Source organism: Mirounga angustirostris, unplaced genomic scaffold (genome assembly GCF_029215605.1).
Source record: "Mirounga angustirostris isolate CCGP_5_RB_7025 unplaced genomic scaffold, mMirAng1.0.hap1 SCAF_10, whole genome shotgun sequence".
NCBI lineage: Eukaryota > Metazoa > Chordata > Mammalia > Carnivora > Phocidae > Mirounga > Mirounga angustirostris.
In genome coordinates, this window is record NW_026991718.1 from 72,197,214 (window position 1) to 72,218,470 (window position 21,257).

At 46.6% G+C, this 21,257-nt stretch overlaps 1 protein-coding gene and 1 long non-coding RNA gene across 2 annotated transcripts in view; one reads left to right on the plus strand and one right to left on the minus strand.

The window, feature by feature from the left end:
- The window catches only part of TTC7A (tetratricopeptide repeat domain 7A), a 117,054-nt gene extending 111,554 nt beyond the window's left edge, over window positions 1–5,500 (minus strand). Inside the window, exon 1 of the mRNA XM_045885050.3 lies at window positions 5,146–5,500. Within this exon, the coding sequence (XP_045741006.1) occupies window positions 5,146–5,329 (184 nt within the window). The 5' untranslated portion in view covers window positions 5,330–5,500. The remainder of the gene's footprint in view (window positions 1–5,145) is intronic.
- On the plus strand, window positions 5,161–17,392 carry LOC123851344 (uncharacterized). Its single transcript, XR_006792548.3, has 3 exons — window positions 5,161–5,299; window positions 10,721–10,825; window positions 17,032–17,392. It is a non-coding gene; the product is annotated as an uncharacterized LOC123851344 (long non-coding RNA).
- The last annotated feature ends 3,865 nt before the right edge of the window (window positions 17,393–21,257 follow it).

A 21,257-nucleotide genomic window follows, 5' to 3' on the forward strand; every position in this document is an offset into this window, starting at 1 on the left:
ATTCCAATAGCAATTCCAAGGGCAGGGATAAGAATTGTTCCTACTGTCACATACCTGTGAGTTTCAGACTGTTCTATAAATTAACACTTCCGGTCTTTCTCAAGCCTTTTTGCCCCTTCACCGCCGACCCAGGGTCTGTGTTTGGTCTAGCAGACATTCAGTAGGTGTTGGGAACTGAACTGCCTTTCTTTTCTTCCTTGCCCACATCGCTTCCCTCTCTACTCTGCCTTCCTTCCCCTTCTTCTGGCCATCCCACCATTCCCAACTGGCCAATCTATGGGACCGAAGACTATTTTAGAATTAAAAGTTCTAGATTTCCAGTTGTTCAATAAGAATCCAAATGGATTCGAGGCTTTCTTGTTCTTCCTTCTCTGAAGGTAAAACATGGCTTTTTATCATCTTGTCTGAAACCTACTCCCTATCCTGATTTGGGTAAAGTGTTCCAGCTTCTCCCCTCCCAGGAGGCATTAGGAAGACTTTCCTGACAGTGAAACAGATTCTGGAAGCCTGAGCACGGATTCGTGCAGCCCAGCCCAGCCCCCTGCCCTGGGCAGAGGCCCAGAGGAGGCCACCACTGAATGTCCCCTCAGATTCCCGACCCACCTGGTTTTGAAGGCCTCTGGCAGCTAGCTTCCCATCTGCTCTCAGGGTGCCAGGTCACAGGGACCCACTTCAAAGATACCTGCCCCTTCCCCAGAAACCACATTTGCAGGGCGGAGCCCCCTCTCCACAGCCTGCTGATCCGCAGTCAGAAACCTGGGGCCGGCCAGGTACGCCCTTCCCCACAAAGTCAAATGGGGACACAGTGGTCTCTGCAGCTGCTTACCACACAGGACCGCAGAGGGCTGGGAGCTTCTAACCACAGAGAGAGGAGGAAGAGGCCAAAACTAGTGAGAGGCCACCTGCCTCGAATACACCCCCTCTAACTCCAACTGAAGAAATGCTCAGAACAATCTCCAGTTGAGGGAAAAAAAAAATCATTTAGTTAAAAAAAAAAAAAAGATGGGGGTGACTACAGATTAAGAGACTCTAGATGGATGGATAAATAGAGGAGCAGACATGTGATAAAGTAAGTATAGTCTAATTTTGCTGAATGTTTGAAATTTTCATAAAAAAAATACTGGGGGAGAAAAGAGACACCCAAACTACCAGGCAAATGCAATGTGTAGGATTCCCAGTTGTAGCAAATGAACTGTAAAATTAAATCATTAAAACTGGGGGGTGGTGTGTGTGATAATGGCATTATGGTTTTGTTTTTTCAAAAGAGATCTTATTTGGCCAAAAAAGAAAGGATTATACAATGGATTACATAAAAATAGAAAACTGCAAAAAAAAAAAAAAAGAGAGAGAGAGAGAAAGAAATTTCAACCCACTATCTAAACCATCATCCCATCTCACACAAAATCATCTTGTCCATGACATTCTGACTTACTGAAATCCTAATTTCTCTTTAGAATTCCTTTAATGTAACAGATCTCTGATCTTAATTAAGAAAAATGACTTTTTTTTTAAGGATCCCGCACTGGCTCCTGATGGTCACCACTTCTTTATGTATGTGCTTACACACTACTGTAAATAAATCTCTTCGCGGGCGCCCAGGTGGCTCAGTTGGTTAAGCAACTGCCTTCGGCTGAGGTCATGATCCCGGAGTCCTGGGATCGAGTCCCACATCGGGCTCCCGGCTCAGCAGGGAGCCTGCTTCTCCCTCTGACCCTCTCCCCTCTCATGCTGTTTCTCTGTCTCTCTCTCTTTCTCTCAAAAAAAAAAAAAAAAAATCTCTTCGCAACTGAAAGAAAAAAAGAGTTCTTATTAATAAGTACCTACTTCGGTATTCAGTGCGGGGGGCGGGGATAGGTTGGGGTGTAGCTCAAACAAGATCATTTTTGAGTTCATAACCACTGACGCTGGTTAATGGATACATGATATTCATTGTTCTGCTTTTCTGAGGTTTTGGAAATTTTTCATAGTATTCATTTCTTTTTCTTTAGCCACTTGGATGTGTTCTTTGTTTTTACATGAACCAAGTCCATCACAGCCAGCCACACTCTGGGGTTCCCCTGCTCCATCCTGACCAAATCTAAACCGGATGCGTTTGAGAGAAAATGTACAAACAGTGGCAACTATCTTCCCCCTGGGCAGGAGCAGCCTCCCCAGAGAAGAGGGGGGAAGGGCCCTTCTGCCTGAGCATCTCCTGACCCTTCACTCTCACCAGACCCCAAAGAGGACCCCCCAGAGGGTCCTCCCCTCCTGCCCCCTGGACTGAAATAGATGGTCTGGGAGTGGTTTTTAGTTTCTGTAGGAAACCCTGCAGATACAAGCAGGGCTCAGGGCCTCAGTTTGTAAAATGGGGTTCAACTGGGGTTTGGCTCCCCCTCTCAATACGTTCCCTCTCCTCTCCCCACATAGGTAACTGTTGAAGCTTCTAGACACTGACTGTAAGAGTCTAATAGGCCAAGTTGTACAATAAGAATCTCCCTCCTGGGTTGAAGGGGGTCAGTGCTATACAGCTCCAAAAAAACAGGCCCTCAATCCCTCGGGTGATCAAGGAACCCTGAGGAGAGAATCAAAATAGCAGACAATCCAAAAAATGCTCTACGCATAGGTTTGGGAGTCATTTATTTTCCTTCCTCGTGTGCATCTGTGTGTGTGCCTGCGTGTGCGTTGGGATAGTGTATCCAGATTTAACAGTGGGAGAAAAAGCATTTGCAGAACCAAACTCAAAAGTTGGCAGAAGAGACCCCACTGCACCCCTCAGTCTCCCTCCTTGTGCCAGGCAGTCCCCACAGTGAAGCCAAGCCAGGGGCCTCATGCCCCGCCCCCACCTTCCCTAGTAGTAGACTTGGTGGCAGGAACTGAGGCTTTGCCACATACACATTATGTGACCTCTTTGGGCCTTGGTGTCCTGATGTCTAAAATGGAGACAATAACTCCTGCTCTCCCCATAAGGTTGTTTACAAGAATTTAAAAAAAATAGGGAAAGCATTTTATAACCATACCATACCATTTATAAACTGTATCATATCAGCGTTTCCCAATAATGTTTCATAGAATATGGTCAAGGCAAGTTTGAAAAATGTGCTATTTATACTCCAACCTTGGCTTGTACATCATAGGCAAGTGAACATATTAAAGGCTCTGAAGGGGCGCCTGGGTGGCTCAGTCGGTTAAGCGTCTGCCTTCAGTTTGTGTTGTGATCCCAGGGACCTGGGATCAAGCCCCAAATCGGGCTCCCTGCTTGGCGGGGAGTCTGCTTCTCCCTCGCCCCTTCTTCCACTCGTGCTCTCACTCATTCTCTCTCTCTCTCAAATAAATAACTAAAATCTTTAAAAAAAAAAAAAAAACATAAAGGCTCTGAAAAGTCCTACAGTTTAAAAAAAAAGTCTGTTTACCACTATTGAATCTATTAGGTCCAGTTTCTTTACTTTTTGGGCTCCCTAAGTTCTTTCTTCTTGGGATACCAATTAACTTTGTAATCTCCTTGAGACCTCTAAAAAGCAGTTTAGGAAATATAGACCCATATGAATTTGAGGAGGTCAGGTTCCTGTCTTGGCCCAGCATGTTCCTCTGTGGGGCCAACCTTACTCAGATTCCCATAACTCACCCAGGCCCCAGTGCTCTTTGTGTGGGTCCGTTTCCATTCCTACCCTCAGAAGCCCCACCCCACTACATTGCCCCTCACAGGGGACAGAAGGAGCACCTGCAATCTCTCTATTCTGCCCTGGGAGAGGAGGGTTCACCTGCTTCTCCCTTTAGCTCTAGCCACTCCCCCTCACTGCCATGCTCAGACTGATCTCAAAGCCCCAACCTGATTGTCCGCCCGTCTCTGTCACCCTAGCCCCCTCAGTGTCCTTCTATCCTCCCTCCTCATTGGGCAAACACACTCTGCCCTTCCCAATACCAGCCTGAGGCCAGCACATATTCTGCCGCTTCCCCAAAACTCCTTTTCCTCTGAGCTCTCCATCTACCACACGATTGCCCTCTGGTCACCTCTCTGCCCCGCCATCCCTTTAGGCAACTCCTCAGGCTGGGATTTTGTGCTACACATCATTAAGAGGTAACAGTGCGAGTGGTTAAAAGGATATACTCAGAAGCCTGGGTTCAGATCCTGCTTCTACCACTTATTGACTGGATGATCAAGTTATTTAACTTCTCAGGGTCTCTGTTTCCATTACTTGCAAGTGGGGCAAACAAGAGTGCCTGCTTCATGGGGTTGCTGGGAGGAATTAATGAGTTGACTGAAGTGCTTAGTAGGACAATGCCTGGCACACAGTGAGTGCTGGGTAAGTGTTAGCTATGACTATTATTATTATGATGATTCCACAGGCTGGGCAGTCTTTAAACCTCTTCATATCTGCATTCACTGACTCCTTGCCTCCTTCCACAAGGCTCTAAAGGGGTGGTGCACAAAGAGGGCTCAGGGAAGGCTCTCCAGGCTGAGCTGTGGGCACCAGAACAGGATTTGAGGCTGGAGACTGGGGCGGGGTGTTCCCAGACTGCCACATCAGGGTGCTTTCCCGCCCCAGTTATAAGAGCCCAGCCCAGCCAAACCAGCCCTACTGCCAAGGCCACCGAGTGCCAGGGCTAGATGGGTCCCGAGTCCGACCACAGATGAGGAAACTGAGGCTTACCAGGCCTCTTTCCCACTTCACCCCCCCCCCCCCCCCGCAACGCGCGCTCGCCAATGCAACCCTGTCTGCTGTGGACAGAGCACCGTTGTCAACTGGACTCGGGGGCGGGGGGAAGGAGGGGACGGCAAGCAGAGACAAATAGCCTTCACCTGGTGGAGTTGCGGGACCGGGGGCGGGGTGGAGGGATGGCGCAAGAGTCCAGCCCTTGCCCTGGGCTGATTCGTGCCGATACCACCATTTCACAGTAGGACAAGTTGCCCACATGATCCCAAAGGGCAGGGAGCGAGAGCCGTTTCTCTCTCTCTCTCCCCGAAAGCGCCCAAACCTGCATGTGGTTTTTCTCCTGGGGCATAAGAACCTTCCTAATTACCCTGGTTGCTCCTACAACCAGCACTACAGGAAGGGTAATACCGAAGGCGGCCGTCGCCGGCCCCGGGGGCAGTCGGGGCCCGCTTCCTGGAGGAGGAGGCGCGTTTCGCGCGCCGGGTGCTCGGAAGCCAGCACTTCCCTCACTCACCGGTGTCCAGAGAGGTGAACACGGCGCTCGGGCTGGTTCGCCGGTTGCCTCCGCCGCCGGGCATGACCAGCGTCTGCAGCTGCCGGACCAGCTCGGGCATGCGGTCCCAGTGGCCCTCCGCGCGGCAGCGCTCCAGCTCGCTCTCCATCTTCAGGTGGGAGCCGTGCGCGCCCTTCGCAGCCATCTTCGCGCGGGCGCTGTCATGGGAGGTGCGGCCGAGAAGTGGAGACCCGGCCGGGGGCGGCGTCCCGGCTGGGGCGCACACGCGGGCGGGGGCGGCGGGGGCGCGGGAGGCGGCCGGGGCCCGGGCGGCAGCGGGGGCCCTGGCGGCGGCGGGCGGGCGGCGGCGGCGGCGGCGGCAGCAACAGCAGCAGCGGCGCCCAGCGCACCGCCCGGCGCCTCCGGGCTGGGGCTCCGGCTGCGCGGCCCGGACGCGTCCAGGAGCAGCCTCCGCCTCTGCTGCAGCAGCTCCTGGCGCTGCTGCCGCCGCCGCCGCTGCAGCTGCTGCCACAGCCCCCGCCCCGGGCCCGGGCGCCGCCAGCTGCGGACCCGCCCCTGGCCCCTGCTCCACCTCCGCGGGGGCGTGGCGCGGCCTCGGCGAGCCGGGCGCGCGGGCGGCCAGCGCGGCCACAGCAGCCAGGCGCGCGACGAGCGCTCGCGGCCGCTCCGCCGCCCTCGCCAGGCCCCCGTCGCCGCCGCCGCCCCCGCCGACTCGGCGCTCACTTTAATACTTCGCGGGGCCCCGGCGCCCCAGGGCGCCTCGCTCCCCGCCCCCTCCCCATCCCATCGGGGCTCTTGGCCTGGGGACCCCGACGCCCCGGCTTTGTGTGGTGGCTTCGTCACCAGCGCTGCCCCCGGCACGTCACAAATCCGGGGAGAGGCCGGCCGGCCCGTCGCCCCCGCCTGCGAGAGTGAGCCTCCCCGGGGGCCGGCCCTGCTGGGACGCGCGCCCCTGCGCGCCACCCTCCGGGGTGCTCGGGCCGGGGGCGGGGGGCGGCGGCCGGGGGCGGTGCGCAACAGGCCGGTTTGGAGCCCCTGCACTCTCGGGGCGCCGGCACCCGGAAAGACTTTTCATTTTCTTTTTTAACATTGGAGTTCCTCTTTCCAGCCTGACTCACTCGCACGACCTGGCTGGCCTGCCCTCTGCGGACTCCCGTTACCCTGGAATTCTTAAAGGTGTTAAGCTGTTTTCCAACGTGGTATTTCTTTTTTTGATGTTTTTTTTTTTAATTCTTATGTTAATCCCCATACATTACATCATTAGTTTTAGATGAAGTGTTCCATGATTCATTGTTTGTGCATAACACCCAGTGCTCCATGCAGAATGTGCCCTCCTCAATACCCACCACCAGGCTAACCCATCCTCCCACCCCCAACGTGGTATTTCTTAATTCTGGTGTCTGAAGGCTGTGATCAAAACTCATAGCAGGGCTTAGCCTGGCGCTGTGGGGGACTAAGAAGTTCAAGGGATTACAGGGTGGCCTGAAGGAGAAGGGACTGGTTAGGACGGCCCCGCCTCCGGAGCGGCTTGCAGTCCAGTGTGGGGATTGAGGCCAACATGCTAGAAATCACAGCGAGACCAAAAAAAACTCCGCTGTGTGTAAGTGATATATTGCATACTGTAGACGGAAGACTCCAAAAGGAAAGTCAGGGCAAGCTTTTAACTATAGTACAGACTCCTAAGAGGTGTCCACCTTGACTGTGGGAATACGCTCCACCATTTTCAGTGTCAGGAGACTCCACTGCTTGGTGCTTCTGGACAACGGTAACTGTGGTAAGGTTTCTGTCAAGCAGAGCTCAGGCTCCCGGTGCCTAGGCCCCCGGCCGGGGCCCTTTGCTACCTGGGATTATCTGGTGAAGGCCACTCTTCTGCTCCCCACCCCCACAACGCCCCGGTGGGTGGATACCCTCCAATCCAGGTTCCAAATGCAGCTCCGTTCCTTGCTGGGAGACAGCATTTCCTGACCTTCGCTGCTGCACTGAGCACCTCGGGGTCTGTTCTGAACTCCCAGGGGCCAGGAAATAGACAAAGGAAAACAGGGACAACTCTGGCAGTTGGAATTTAGGACTGGTTTACTCCATTTACACAAACACCGGGCCTATTCCTGTCACCTCCTCTAACTGGCATTTGGTTAGCCTTGGGCTGGCCTTGCTGGTCACCAGCACCAGCTTTCAGTTGGAGAGAGCTGTGCATGTCCTTTGGATGAGGGTGCCCTGAGAATACACTGTGACCTGCCCTAGGTCTGACATGCCCCAGAGTCAGCCCTGGGGTGGGCAGGGGACAGCAGAGTTGAGGAGGGGAAGGCACCCCTGATAGAAATAAGGAAACCTCCCCTCCTCCCCTTTTTCTCCCTAATCCTTTGCCAACCCTGCCCCCAGGTTGCAGGATTCCAGGGAACTAACTGAATTGCCGCTTGTTCCTTTGAGTCTTGCTCCAAGATTTGTGTGAGTATGGGGCATGGGAGAGAGGAACACAATATCGTGGTTAGAACTTAAAATGAGCTGCTCCCCAACACTGCAGCCACACTCCTGATCCCTTTGTGGTTCTATTCCGGCAGAGATAAGCCCCCAGCCTGCTAGTGACCAGCATTTTTCAGGGGAGTAAGAGACTGTAGGAATGAGAGCAAAGAGCAGCCATGATTGTATTAGGGATATTTACCAAAATATAAGGCATGTAGAAAGTGTGGTGGTTGTTTTTATTTTTTATTTATTTTTATTTTTATTTTTTTAAGATTTTATTTATTTATTTGAGAGAGAGAATGAGATAGAGAGAGCATGAGAGGGGGGAGGGTCAGAGGGAGAAGCAGACTCCCTGTTGAGCAGGGAGCCCTATGCGGGACTCGATCCCAGGACTCCAGGATCATGACCTGAGCCGAAGGCAGTTGCTTAACCAACTGAGCCACCCAGGCGCCTGGTTGTTTTTATTTTTTAATAATCTGAAATCTCTCAGGTGAGAGTTTAGGACAAATTCTGATAAAGATTGTCATCCTTGCCGGCTGGGAAAATGCTACCAAAATAACTTCCTGATCAAAAGAAGCTGGGTTGATTACTTAACAGAGTGAGGGAGGGCACTGCCTGGCAGCTTAGCACCTCAGAGAGAGTATTGGAGTTCACAGGAGGTAAATCGACCTGCTAAGAAAGGTGTAATTTTAGGAAGCAACAAAGATGGTACCGAATGAGGGACCAGCCAAGCTGACAGAAGACTCCACTAGTTGAGCCACTGCCCCTCGACAAGGTGGGGAGGCTCTTGTCACTGGATCACAAGAGAACCTGTAGTAAGCTATGGGTCTCGATTCTCATGCAGTTAAGGGCTTGGAGAAATTTCTCATGTACTTATAGGTTGAAGGTCTATGATATTTGGTTAGGCCCAGAATGGGAGGGTACTGAAGAGCTAATCTGAATTCAGAAAATGTCTGTTCATGTTTGGGTTTCCAGGGAAAAGGTTTGGTTAGCAAGGACTTGGGTTGGTCAAATGAATGGCGTGCACATTTCAGAGAAGTTGGGACTATTCTGTCTGCAGTGGCCAGTGAGACCCAAGGATCCTCATAATGTCTTAGTTATTGACCAGAAACCCTTTGCACAGCTCGTTGTCTGAGTAAGGGATTTTCCTCCTTGGGATGTCTTGTCTTGGGAAGGATACTTCCTTGACAAATTGTCAGCTTTTCTATGGAAACCTTAATGCTGTCTCTGAGCTAAAAGAGCAAGCAGTAGATGAATCAGCATCGGAGCTCACCTCAACTTTGAACACAACAAAAGATTACCCACCTATTGAATAAGAATAGAATTACAGGGCAATGTAAAGCTCTTGAGGTTCTGGTTGAGGATCTGTGAAATGTAGGAGGGCAATTCAGTAAACTGAGGCATAGTGGTCATCCAGGTACTATTGCTGATTTTCCCTGGAGAGGACAAGTATTAATTTTTGATTTAAAGAGACCAAAGAGGGGCACCTGGCTGGCTCAGTTGGTGGAGTGTGCGACTCTTGATTTTGGGGTTGTGAATTCAAGCCCCATGTTGAGTGTAGAGATTACTTAAAAATAAAATCTTAAAAAAATAGACATCAAAGAAAACACAACATAGATCTACAACTGTAAAACACATGATCTCTGTAGGCCTTGAAGATAGAATAGTACTTGAGTTTAATCCTAATGGGAAGCAGGCAGTGTCTAATTTGTAGCCCTGGGGTCCTAAACAAATCTGTATTCCTGCCCACTGGGTTTTTCAACTGAGAGGATAGGAGTATCACAAAGACTGGGACAAGGTATGAGACTCCTTTCTCTTTAAGGCTTTTGATTATTAGTTTTATTCCTCCTTTTATTGCCTTGTTTTAGAGGCTATTAGGCAGGTTTGGGTAGAGATTGAACCTTGATGGGTTTAGCTCCAGTAGAGTATCAGAATTTTTGCTGATAAAAGATTTTCAATCTGCTTGATTTACACACAGAAGTACTCATAAATCATTATCCGAATGAGCCAGGATCTTATTATGAATAAGGAAGTCCTCTGGGACCAAACCAGAAGGAAGGGACCATCAGGGAAAGCATTTAATATGGCAGTTCCATTCACACAGTAAATCCCTTGCTATTAAGTTAATGAGTGTGGTGTTCCTTGGTTAAAGGTTTGAGGCTGGGGCCTGGGGAAGGCATGGTGAGGATAAATGTGTGACTGGAGTAGTCTGAAGACTCCAAGGAAAAGGTTGTGCAGTAGTGGGCTCAGGTTTAAGATTGATATTATCCCGCCCATATCAGTAAAACATTTGTAGGTTGTCCTTTAATTTTTAGAGAAATGTTTCCTTGTGGGTTTAAGAGTAGAATGAGAAACTGAACACCTTCATTAATATCTTCATCGTTCATTTCTTAGTTCTAGAACTCTTTTCAAAATATTCAGCAGGGTTTGGGAGGTCTGGCCTTGGGGCTCTTTCCCATTCTACTTTTTTTTTTAGATTTTATTTATTTGACAGAGACAGAGACAGCGAGAGCAGGAACACAAGCAGGGGGAGTGGGAGAGGGAGAAGCAGGCTTCCCGCTGAGCAGAGAGCCCGATGTGGGGATCCCAGGACTCTGGGATCATGACCTGAGCCGAAGGCAGACGCTTAAAGACTGAGCCACCCAGGCGCCCTTTCCCATTCTACTTTTGCTTGCACATTATTGCTCCTCTATTTCTGGTTCAAGGCCATTCACAAAAAGTAAGAGAGCGAGCCGGGTCACATCTGCTTCAGGATCAACTCCTGCATGCTGTTGATAGGTATTAACCTACTCCTGAGGTCTCCATCACACTTCTCCTTTTTTGGCTTGAAAAACTGAACCAGAGCACAATCTATTTTCATAGGAAAGACAGAGGATAGCCTCCAAAAGACCCTGACCAACTCTATAGCTTTTCTAAACCCGTTCGGTTCCCTGTGCAATTGAAGGCCTTTTTAGTCACCATCGGGGGTCTTCCCATTCTGACTTTTTCATTGAACTCCTTGCATCTGCCGTTCCTACTCACATAGGAATGAATTGAAATATATGTGGCTGCTCTGGGCTATAAGTTCCTCAAATGATTCTAAATTTCTCTATAATGTTTTCTCTCTGTTGTCTAGGCCCTGCAGAGTCTCTGATGATGGCTTTCAGCTGAGAATGAAATCAGAGCTTAAAATCTACCATAAGAGGTTTTCTCTGTTCCGTAGGAGGTTTACTTTAAAGAGGTAAGTGAGCTTTGGGGTACCTGGCTGACCAGGACGGAGGGGGAGTGGGTCAGAGGAAGAGAGGGATAGCAGGACATGGAGGAGCATAGCATGGGGGAAGAGGATAGTAGGCTTGAATTGTGGTTTGGGGGAAATCTAAAAGATTTAACTTGTTCACATTTTTCTTTTGCTTTGGCCAAGCAATCCATCAAGGGAGTAATTTTGCAATCCAGTTTCTTTTGGATGCTTCCTCGTGCTAATAAAAAATAATGAAGACCATTGGATGCTTGGAATTATGTTGCCTTTACGTTCTAAGGCACCTCTCAAGTAAATAATTTTGTTCATATCAAAACTCCCTCGTGGTGGCCACTGTAATTCTAAATTATCCTTGGTGAAATGATGCTATTTGGAAAGATAAGTGCACAAATTTGGCTATAGCATAAATACATGTAAGAAGCAAAAGTCTGGCCCGAGGAAGGCATGGACTGAGGTTAATACTGAGACAGAGCCATGAGAGCCTGGAAATGGTCAGTCAAGAGTCATTTGTGCATCCTGTGGCTCAGAGCTCCCAATGTCACAGCTAGACCTTCTCCATCTGCAACTCCGATGAATTTATACTTCCCAGCAGATAGGATATGTGGAGAGATCTTTGCTGAACCTCAAAACAAGTCTGAGGAAAGTTCTCATAAGTGGCCCAAGAAAAAATTTGTCCCTGGGCCAGGTTAGGGACATACTTATTGGGACCCATATCTGTCCTTGCCACTGTCAACTTGGCTCTTACAGATGCACAACCAAAAATGAACAGGATGGAAATAGACAAGGAGTAGTGTCATTCGCAATAAGGCAGATATCGACCGAGGAGAAAAGATTTTCCAATATGATCAGATAATCAAAGGATTCCTAAAAGGGGTTCCTTATTCCTGGAGACAAATAGACCCTGTATTTGGGGAGCTCAGGCCCAAGGCAAGATTTACATCTCTCACTGCCGTGGTCTAAAAGACTCCTGAGGGGCTCGAGGGCCTCAGAGGAGCATCCTTTCTGAGTCAGGGTCTTGACCACAGTGGCGAGGAGGTCTTGGCAGGCCTCATAATCGAATGCTGCTTCCCCAAAACAGTGTCAAAACAACTTTGTGAGAGTGCAAAGCTGAGTTTGTTCTGATCGCAGGAAAGGAAAACACAGCTCTGCCTAGTCATAGTAACGTCTGTATTGGGGGGCCACATCGGGATATTTATGAAGGGTTGGGTCTATTTTAAGGCAGCTTTTCCAGTGCTTGATTGGGACTGGGCACGAATCATGATACAATAGGTGGGTATCGGTGGACGGCACAAGGTGAGGGTTTTGAGGCAAGGGTTTCAAAGAGTCTTAGAGAATAAAAAGTGGTTAGATGCAGTCTATTGAAAAGTTGCAAAGTTCGTTGAAAAGGTTACTTCTTGGGGCGCCTGGGTGGTTCCATCTGTTGAGCATCTGCCTTTGACTCAGGGCATGATCCTAGGATCCTCCTGCTCAGCATGGAGCCTGCTTCTCCCTCTCCCTCCGTTCCTCCCCCCTCTCCTGCTCTCTCTCTCTCAAATAAATAAATAAAATCTTGAAAAGAAAAGGTTACTTCTTGAGGGGCGCCTGACTGACTCAGTTGGTAAAATGTGCAACTCTTGATCTTAGGGTCATGTGGGTTCAAGCCCCACATTGGGTGTAGAGATTACTGAGAAAAATAAAAAAGGTTACTTCTTGAAATTTCTGCAAAAAACAATAGTTGTTTACAACTTTTCTCATCCCAGGCAAGAGTTTCCTACCCTCGAAAACTCATGTCAATGTCAACAGTAAGCTGAGTGCAGGTGGTTTTGATTCTTCCTGTGTACTGATGCAAAGAAGTATTATGTTTGTTTTTTTTGTTTGTTTGTTTTTTTAAATATTTTATTTATTGAGCGAGATAGTGATAGAGAGAGAGCATGAGAGGGGGAGAGTCAGAGGGAGAAGCAGACTCCCCACTGAGCAGGGAGCCCGATGTGGGACTCGATCCCGGGCCTCCAGGATCATGACCTGAGCCGAAGGCAGTTGCTTAAACAACTGAGCCACGCAGGTACCCCTTATGTTTGTTTATTACCACATCCCCTTACCCCAGCAAATCACTCTGGTTTATACTCATTGTGACAGTGCTGGGAGTAATTAGACCCTCCAGAGGTGGAGACATCCCCTCCCCACCTCTACTCACCTCTTCTCTCATACTCTTGTATTTGCCATTCGGGGCCCCCCAGAGCCTTGTGTTCCCAACAGGAACCCTGAAAACCCTAAATTTCTTCATAGCTAACAGTCCTTTCATGCACTCAGATCATCAGTGTGTGTGATACAGAGCCTGCCCTGTCTTCTGTAGTCACGTGGCCCACCGTCCTTACATTTGGACATAAGCTTTCACTTACGATGGAGGTTGTTGGCTCATAGCATTTCTGGCCCATGCTGTCTCATGTCTTAATGATTAGTACTGTAGACTGGCCAGCCGAACCAGCCCTCCTAGAATGTTGCCATGAAAACTCTGCTGGCTGTACGATCGGTCTTTCCCTTTGACAACTGCCAGAAAAACTGCAGGTAATCATTAGGTGAGGGATAAGGCCCTTACAAAGGCGAGCTTCAGAACCATGACTCCTTTATGCTTTTGCACTCAGTAATTATTTATCATGTTCATTTTAGAATCCTAGAATATTAAAAAGTTTTCTCAGGCCTGGGAGATGAGAGCTCCAGGATGTCTTCTATCCCCACTCCTCCTCCATTTCATGATTGAGATACTAGCACCTTCTCCATGCACTCACTTCCCTCCCATCACCTGGGTCCCTTCTGTTCCCTGGGGTCCCAGAGGACTCCTGCTTCTCCTCGGTGCCTTCTGTGCCATCTTGCAGGACTGCCACAATGGGGACCCGCTCCATTGGGCCCACACTTTCTCCTAGCCTTTGCCAGTGCTGGTTCTCTGCCCAGATTCTGCTATCCTGGAGGTGAGAAGTCAGTCAGCCAACCCAGGAGCGCTCAGAGCCTTTCAGCTCATGTTAGCTGGTCTGATTTTAAGCTCCACCACTCCTAAGGCCAACCTGAGTGTCTGCCCTTCAGTGATTATAGCAGTTTTAGGCCTTAAAATGTAGCTTTGCTCTATCTGCTTTTCAAATCCTTCTTTTCTTTTTCAGGTGTTTTTTTTTTTTTTTTTTTTTTTTTAAGTAATCTCTCTGCCCAACCTGGGGCTCAAACTCACAACCCTGAGATCACATGCTCCACCGACTGAGCCAGCCAGGTGCCCCCTTTCTTTCTTTTCTACCTTTATAAAAACATTTTTGTTGTGAAAAATAACACAATTAAAGGAAAGTGCATAAAACATAATTATTATGAAGCACTTTCATTAACTACCACCTAGAAAAAAGTAGGGTTTTACCAGCATCCCAGAAGCCCCCAGTATATCCCTTCCCAAATACAACCCTGTTCTTTCTAAATGTAACTACTGGCTTTTTATGGTAATTACTTCAATGCTTTTTTTGGTAATTACTTTTGTTCTTTTATAGTTAATTACTTTTCATTGCTTACTCCCAGCTTCCCTCTTCCCTTTGTCTCTTTCTTTCTGTCTTTCTTTCTTTCTTTCTTTCTTTCTTTCTCTCTCTCTCTCTCTTTCTTTCTTATTGAAGTATAACGACATACAATGTTATACAAGTTTTGGGGTACAACGTGTTGATTTTTCTCCAACCTCTGATAAAGGATATCCGATTTAGAAAAATCCTTTTAATCATAGTTTGCTAAAAGTTTGTTTTTCTTTTAATGATGATTGGAATTGAATTTTATGAAATTTTTTCTATTTATTGAGCAGTCATATTATTTTCTTCCTTCAAATTTACTTATATGGTGAACTATTTTGATTTTCCAATGTTGAAGCATCCTTGTATTTCTAGAATAAGATCAACTTAGTTGTATCTGTTTCCTGTTGCTTCTGCAACAAATTCCCAAATACACAGTGTCTTAAAATACCACACCTTTATTATCTTACAATTTTTGAGGTCAGAAATCCAGAGTGGGTCCTGTGGGCTAAATCAAAGTGTTGGCAGAGCTGCAGTTCTCCTGGAGGCTCTAGCGGAGAATACGTTTCCTTGCCTTTTCCTGTTTCTAGAGGCTAGCTGCATTCCTTGGCTGGTGGTCCCTTCTTCCATCTTCAAAGTCCATCACTCCAATCTCTGCCTCCATCGGTACATCTCTCTGACTCTGACCCTCCTGTTTCCCTCTTAAGAGGACTCTTGTGATTACATTGGGCTTTGCAAAGTCCCTTTTGACATGTAAGATGACATTGTCACAGGGTTTTGAGGATTAGGAAATAAACATCTTTAGGAGCTATTATACTGTCTACCACATTGGTTATAATGTATTTTCCTTTTTATATGTTTCTTGATACAGTATTTTATTTAGAACTTTTGTATCTATGTTCATGAGTGAGATTTGGCTAAATTTTCTCTTCTGAAACTATCCTCATTGGCTTTTGGTATCATAGTTAAGCTAGCCGTATAAATGAATTGGAGTGTATACCATTTTTTTTTTTCTATTCTCCAAAGCGTTTGTATACAGTAAGCATTATTTTTCCCTTAGCTATTCGAAGTTTTTAAACTTTGATTCAATTTATTTAAAAATTATAGGACTTAAAATTTCTATTTCTTCCTAGATCAATTTTCAATAAGTTGTATTTTTCTAGGACTATATTCATTTCATCTAACTTCTCGCATTTTCAACATAGATTATTCATAAAATTCTCTTAGTATCTTTTTAGTGTTTATAGAATGTATAGTGATACCTGCTTTTTTCATTGCTGGCATTGGTTATTTGTGCATTCTCTCCTTTAAATTTTTTTCTCTCTTTTTCATTGCCTTGATAATTTCTAAGGATTTATCAGTTTTATTGGTCTTTTCAAAGACCCAGCTTTTGGTTTTGGTGATCTTCTCTATGGCATGTTCTTTTCCGTTTCTTTAAGGCTGTTATCCTTATTATTTCATTTTTTTTACCGTATTTGGGTTTCTTTTGTACTTCTTTTTTTGTTAAGATTTATTTATTAGAGAGAGAGAGTGCATGTGGCAGGGGAGGGGCAGAGGGAGAGGCGAAAGAGAGAATGCTAAGCAGACTCCACGCAGAGTGCAGAGCCCGATGTAGGGCTTGATCTCATGACCCTGAGATCACGACCTGAGCCAAAACCAAGAGTCAGATGCTTAACCGATTGCGCCACGCAGTTGCCTCTTCTTTTGGACTTCTATAAGGGTTAGGATAGGTTAGGTTAAGTTGAGACAACAAACGATCCTGAAAAAAACATCTCAAGGATTTCTACAACATAGTTTATTTCTCAATCATTCTACCTGTTCCGTCCAGGTTGGCTGGCTTCTTCTCCACATTGTCTTTACCCTGGGGCTTGAGCAGCAGAACAGCTGCTGTCTAGAACACTGACAGTCATCACAGCCGAGGGAAACTGAGACAGTATGGTGAACTCGATGTTGAATCTTAAACCTTTTGTCTAGATGTGACACATCACACTCCTGTATGCATTCCATTGACTAGAGCAAGAAATAGGGCTAAGCCTGATGTTGATGCCCAGAGTTGGGTTAGTGAATCTTTGTGAATAATAATATAGTATCCCATGTCTTCTTTTTCTAACTTTTTGAGAATGAATCTTAGCTCATGAATTTTCCATCTTTCTTACTTTGTAATATATATGCATTTAAGGCTATATACTTCCCTTTGTCACCTATATCCCGCGGGAATTGATACATTAAAAACTTTGTTAACATTCGGTTCAAAATATTTTCTAACTTCCTATGTGATACTTTATTCTACTTATGTGTTATTTAGAAGTGTCTCTTGGGTGCCTGGGTGGCTCAGTCATTAAGTGTCTGCCTTCCGCTCAGGTCTCGATCCCAGGGTCCTGGGATGGAGCCTCCCATTGGGCTCCCTGCTCTGTGGGAAGCCTGCTTCTCCCTCTCCCACTCCCCCTGCTTGTGTTCCCTCTCTTGCTGTGTCTCTCTCTGTCAAATAAATAAATAAAATCTTTTTAAAAAAATCTTAAAAAAGAAGTGTTTCTTATTTTCCAAATAAACGTGGAGTTTTCTAAGTTGTTTTTTTCTCATTGTAATTTCATTGTATCAGAGAATATATTTTATATAATTTTAAGTCTTAGACTGCTTTTAGACCTCACTTTTTTTTTTTTTAAGATTTTATTTATTTTTTGACAGAGAGAGACACAGAGAGAGAGGGAACACAAGCAGGAGGAGTGGGAGAGGGAGAAGCAGGCTTCCCGCGGAGCAAGGAGCCCGATGTGGGACTCGATCCCAGGACCCTGGGATCATGACCTGAGCCGAAGGCAGACGCTTAACGACTGAGCCACCCAGGCACCCTAGACCTCACTTTCAACCACATGATCTTGGGAAGAAGACCTCAAGCCTCACATGAGACCCCACCCCTACCCAAAACCTTGATTTCAGCTTTGTGAGTCTCTGAGCTGTGAGCCTAATTGGTCCTTACCTGGACTTCACATCTATACAACTGTGAGAAAATAAATGGGTATTGTTTTAAGGTCCTGAGTTTGTAGTAATTTATTACATAGGAATAGAAAACTAATACAGTGTTTCTTGCTAGTGAATAAATCACTCTTTTTTTTTGTCCAAAGATGTCTTCTCATGTTGACACGTGAAGGAGATTTTTAGCTGGATGTAGAATTTTAGACTAGCAGTTTACTTTTAGCCTTTCAAGATACTACACTGTTTTCTGGTTTCCACTGTTGCTGTTGAGAAGTCAGTTGTCTGTCTAACTGTTGCTCCTTTGAAAACAATCTTTTTCCCCCTCTGCCTGTCTTCAATTTTTTTCTTTTTTTTTTTTTGTTTTCTGCAGATTTATTTTAATGTGTCAAGAATAGATTTCTTATGATTAGTTTTGCTTGGGATTTGTTGTTCTTTGTGATTCTGAACTTAAAGTCTTTCATCAGTTGTGGAAAATTATTTTATGTCTTCAAATATTATCTCAGCTCGTTCTCCTGGGACTCCAACTAAATAAAAGTAAGATCCTCTCACTGTATTCTCTGTATCTCTTACCCTTGCTTTTGGATTTTCTATGTTGTCTCTCTTTATTTTAGATCGTTTCCTCTGCCCTATTATCTTTTCTTTTCCTTTCTTTTCTTTTCTTTTTAAGATTTATGTATTTATTTTAGAGAGAGAGCATGCAAGCAGGGGGAGTAACAGAAGGAGAGGAAGAGATTCCTCAAGCAGACTCCCCACTGAACACGGAGCCCAATGCTGGCTGTATCCCAGGACCCTGAGATCATGACCTGAGCCGAAATCAAGAATCAGACGCTCAACCGACTGAGCCACCCAGGCGCCCCATCCTCTGCCATATTTTCTAATTCATTGACTCTCTCTTCTCATGCATCTAAATTGTTGAACCCATCTCTGGAGTTTTTAACATCTCTTACTGTATTTCTGCATTCTCAAATTCTATTTGATTCTTTAAATAATCTGCCATTTTATCACAGAGAGAAATCTTCCTTGACTTCCCACATCCTCACCACAGGCCTGTTCGCATGCCCCCACCACATGTGCTCCCATGGCAACCTGGGCTCTAACAGGCACTTACTATATTCTCTTACATTCTCTCCCCAACTAGACTGTAAGTATCTTGAGGATGATGGATATCATTTACGCTGTATCTCCAGCATTCAACACTGTACCGGAATAATAGCAGTCACTCAGTGTGGTGAACTTTAACTACAACAACCTCCCTGACCACCTAACACTGCCCCACTCTAAGAAGATGGAAAACCTTCGGGAAAGTCTCCACAACTCACAACTGTTTGTGTGAGGAGATTCTTCTAAAGAGGGAATGCTAAGAGATGCTCATTTCTGCATCCAGGCTGATGAGGGGGGAAAGCGGAAAGCAAAACAGACTCAGAAATAAGAGGCTGGGGAGACCTCAGGTGAGTAGGTCTCTGAGAATGAGCACAAGGTACTGGGCAAACTCAACTTTTCCAGGCTGTGGAATCAGCTGGGTCTAATCCCATTATAGCCAGACCTCCAAGGAATGAGGGGCTCCTAGCCAACATCTGGATGGCACTGCTATAGTGTGTCTAGAAACTCAAGGCAGAGTGGCTCTTAAAAAAGGAATGTTGTACAACCAGTATGCTGATTATGCAGGATTTATGGGTTATGCCCACCAAAGCCACTTTATTTTTGTCTTCCACTGCTTTTAATCCCTTCCAATGGGGGTTAGGTTGGTCTTTTCCAAGGCCGTATATAAAAATCCTACCAAGCTCGTAAATTTTTCTTGGCACCCTTAGGTAAATGTCCAGGGGTCACTTTAAGTCATAAATGCAGGCTTAATTAAGTAATTAAAAGGGTTCAGCCCAGTATACTAATCAATATATAAATCTTCACTCAAAGATAAGATTTCTCTCCTACTCCCCCAAAGCTAGGGCCTGTGGCAGGTGGGCTGTGGGCAGCCTGGGAGGGAGTTGTGTTTAGCTCCTTCTCTTTCTTATTCACTTCTTCCTCCTCTTGCTGCTGTTTCTGGCCTTTTTTTTTTTAAAGATTTCATTTATTTGAGATAGGGAGAGTGAGCGAGCAAGAGAGAGAGGACCAGCAGAGGCAGAGGCAGGGGGAGAGGGAGAAGCAGGCTCCCCGTGGAGCAGGGAGCCTGATGATGTGGGGCTCCATCCCAGGACCCTGGGATCATGACCTGAGCCAAAGGCAGATGCTTAACCAACTGAGCCACCCAGGTACCCCTGTTTCTGGCCTTTAAGGTTGAAGTGGGGAGTGGTGGAGAGGGAAGGGGGCTAGTCCTGGTAAAATGGCTTTGTGGGCCCTATACCTGGGGACCCATAGGCCATAGGTCCCCTGGCAGATATTTAAAGCTGATCTTGGGGGGTTTCCCTGAGGTCCTGGGAGACTCCCCTGCTGGGTTTCTCTGACTCAATTCCTTCTCCTTCAGCAGGGCCCCCTGCCCCCTGCTTCCTACAGCCTCAGCTCTAGCACTTGTCACACAGCCTTTCACTGCTGGGACCCCTTTGTCCTCACTGGCCACTCTTGGTTGGGCTCAACCCAGGGAGACTTACCTCTGCCTCCTCCTCACCTGGTCCCCTGGACTTCTGTCTCATTTGAACTGCACCCAGAGGGTTGAGCAGTTTTCACCCAGGCCCTTTTCTCTCAGCCAAGGCTACTTAGTCTTCCAGAACCAGCCCACACCGGGCCATTGTCTATGCCCTGCGGCAGTGATGGCAGTGACCACACCTCAAGCTGCCTGAGTGGTCTGTCCCCTGAAGCCTCTCACTAGACTGGAGGGGAGGGAGCAGGTGACCCTGCACATTCCCCAGGGAAGTCCTCCTCACAAAATCCTCCTGGAATCTCCCCTCTTCTGACTCTCTTATTCCCTTTCTCTGGGTGAGGGATTCCCTGGGTCGAGGACCAAGACACAGCTAGCCAGATTTTGAAGATTGCCTTTGAAATCTTTGTGGTCTGCTCACACCTTGCTTTGATGCTCAATAACTATCATATCTTGGCATTTCAATCAAAACCCCACTTAACATCCTGTTGGACTGGTTTTTTATCAGAATGAAACATCATTATTGTTTTTTTCTGAATATGAAATTAAGGCATGCTTCTTACAAAATTAAACCAAAACATAAATGTAAAAGACAGTTGTAGCCCAGTGCAATTTTACCTCCCAGAGATAACTCAAAGATTTTGCTTTATATCTTTCCAGACCTTTTTTCTTTGACACACTTTGACACACTTGCACTTTTATTTATTTTTTTAAAAAGATTTTATTTATTTACTTGAGCGAGAGAGCGCAAGTGGGGAGAGGGGGCAGAGAGAAGCAGATTCCCCACTGGGCAGGGAGCCCGATGCAGGGCTTGATCCCAGGACCCTGGGATCATGACCTGAGCTGAAGGCAGATGCTTAACTGACTGAGCCACCCACGTGCCCCTTGCACTTTTATTGTAATAGTGGAAATGGGATTGTACCATATATAAATTCCAGAGAGCCTTTTCCCTACTGCCATAGGATATGTAAGCCCTCCCATCTCCTATGTACCTAAACCTATGTTAAAGTGGAAGAATTGATGAGAGCCTGGGCAGTTACCTTGACAGACTGAGTATCTAAATGGTCAGTTTATATATTGAATTAAACTGGGTTTTAGTCGTGTGGACTAAATTTAGTTTCCTCTCACTTCATATCAAGATGGGTGCTTTGGAGGAAGTAAGATGAATCATAGAAAATTAAAGGGCTAAATTTATTTCACATGAGGAGTACATATTCAATTCCACATTACAAATGAAATTGATAGGTTGGAGAGTGTAGCCCTTTTCAAGGCTTTTGATCTGCATTTCCACGGTGCATCAGAGGACATTTTTCCCTATATGTACTTTCATAACACTGGATATTTACATTTTTCCAAGCCTCATAGGCCAGAT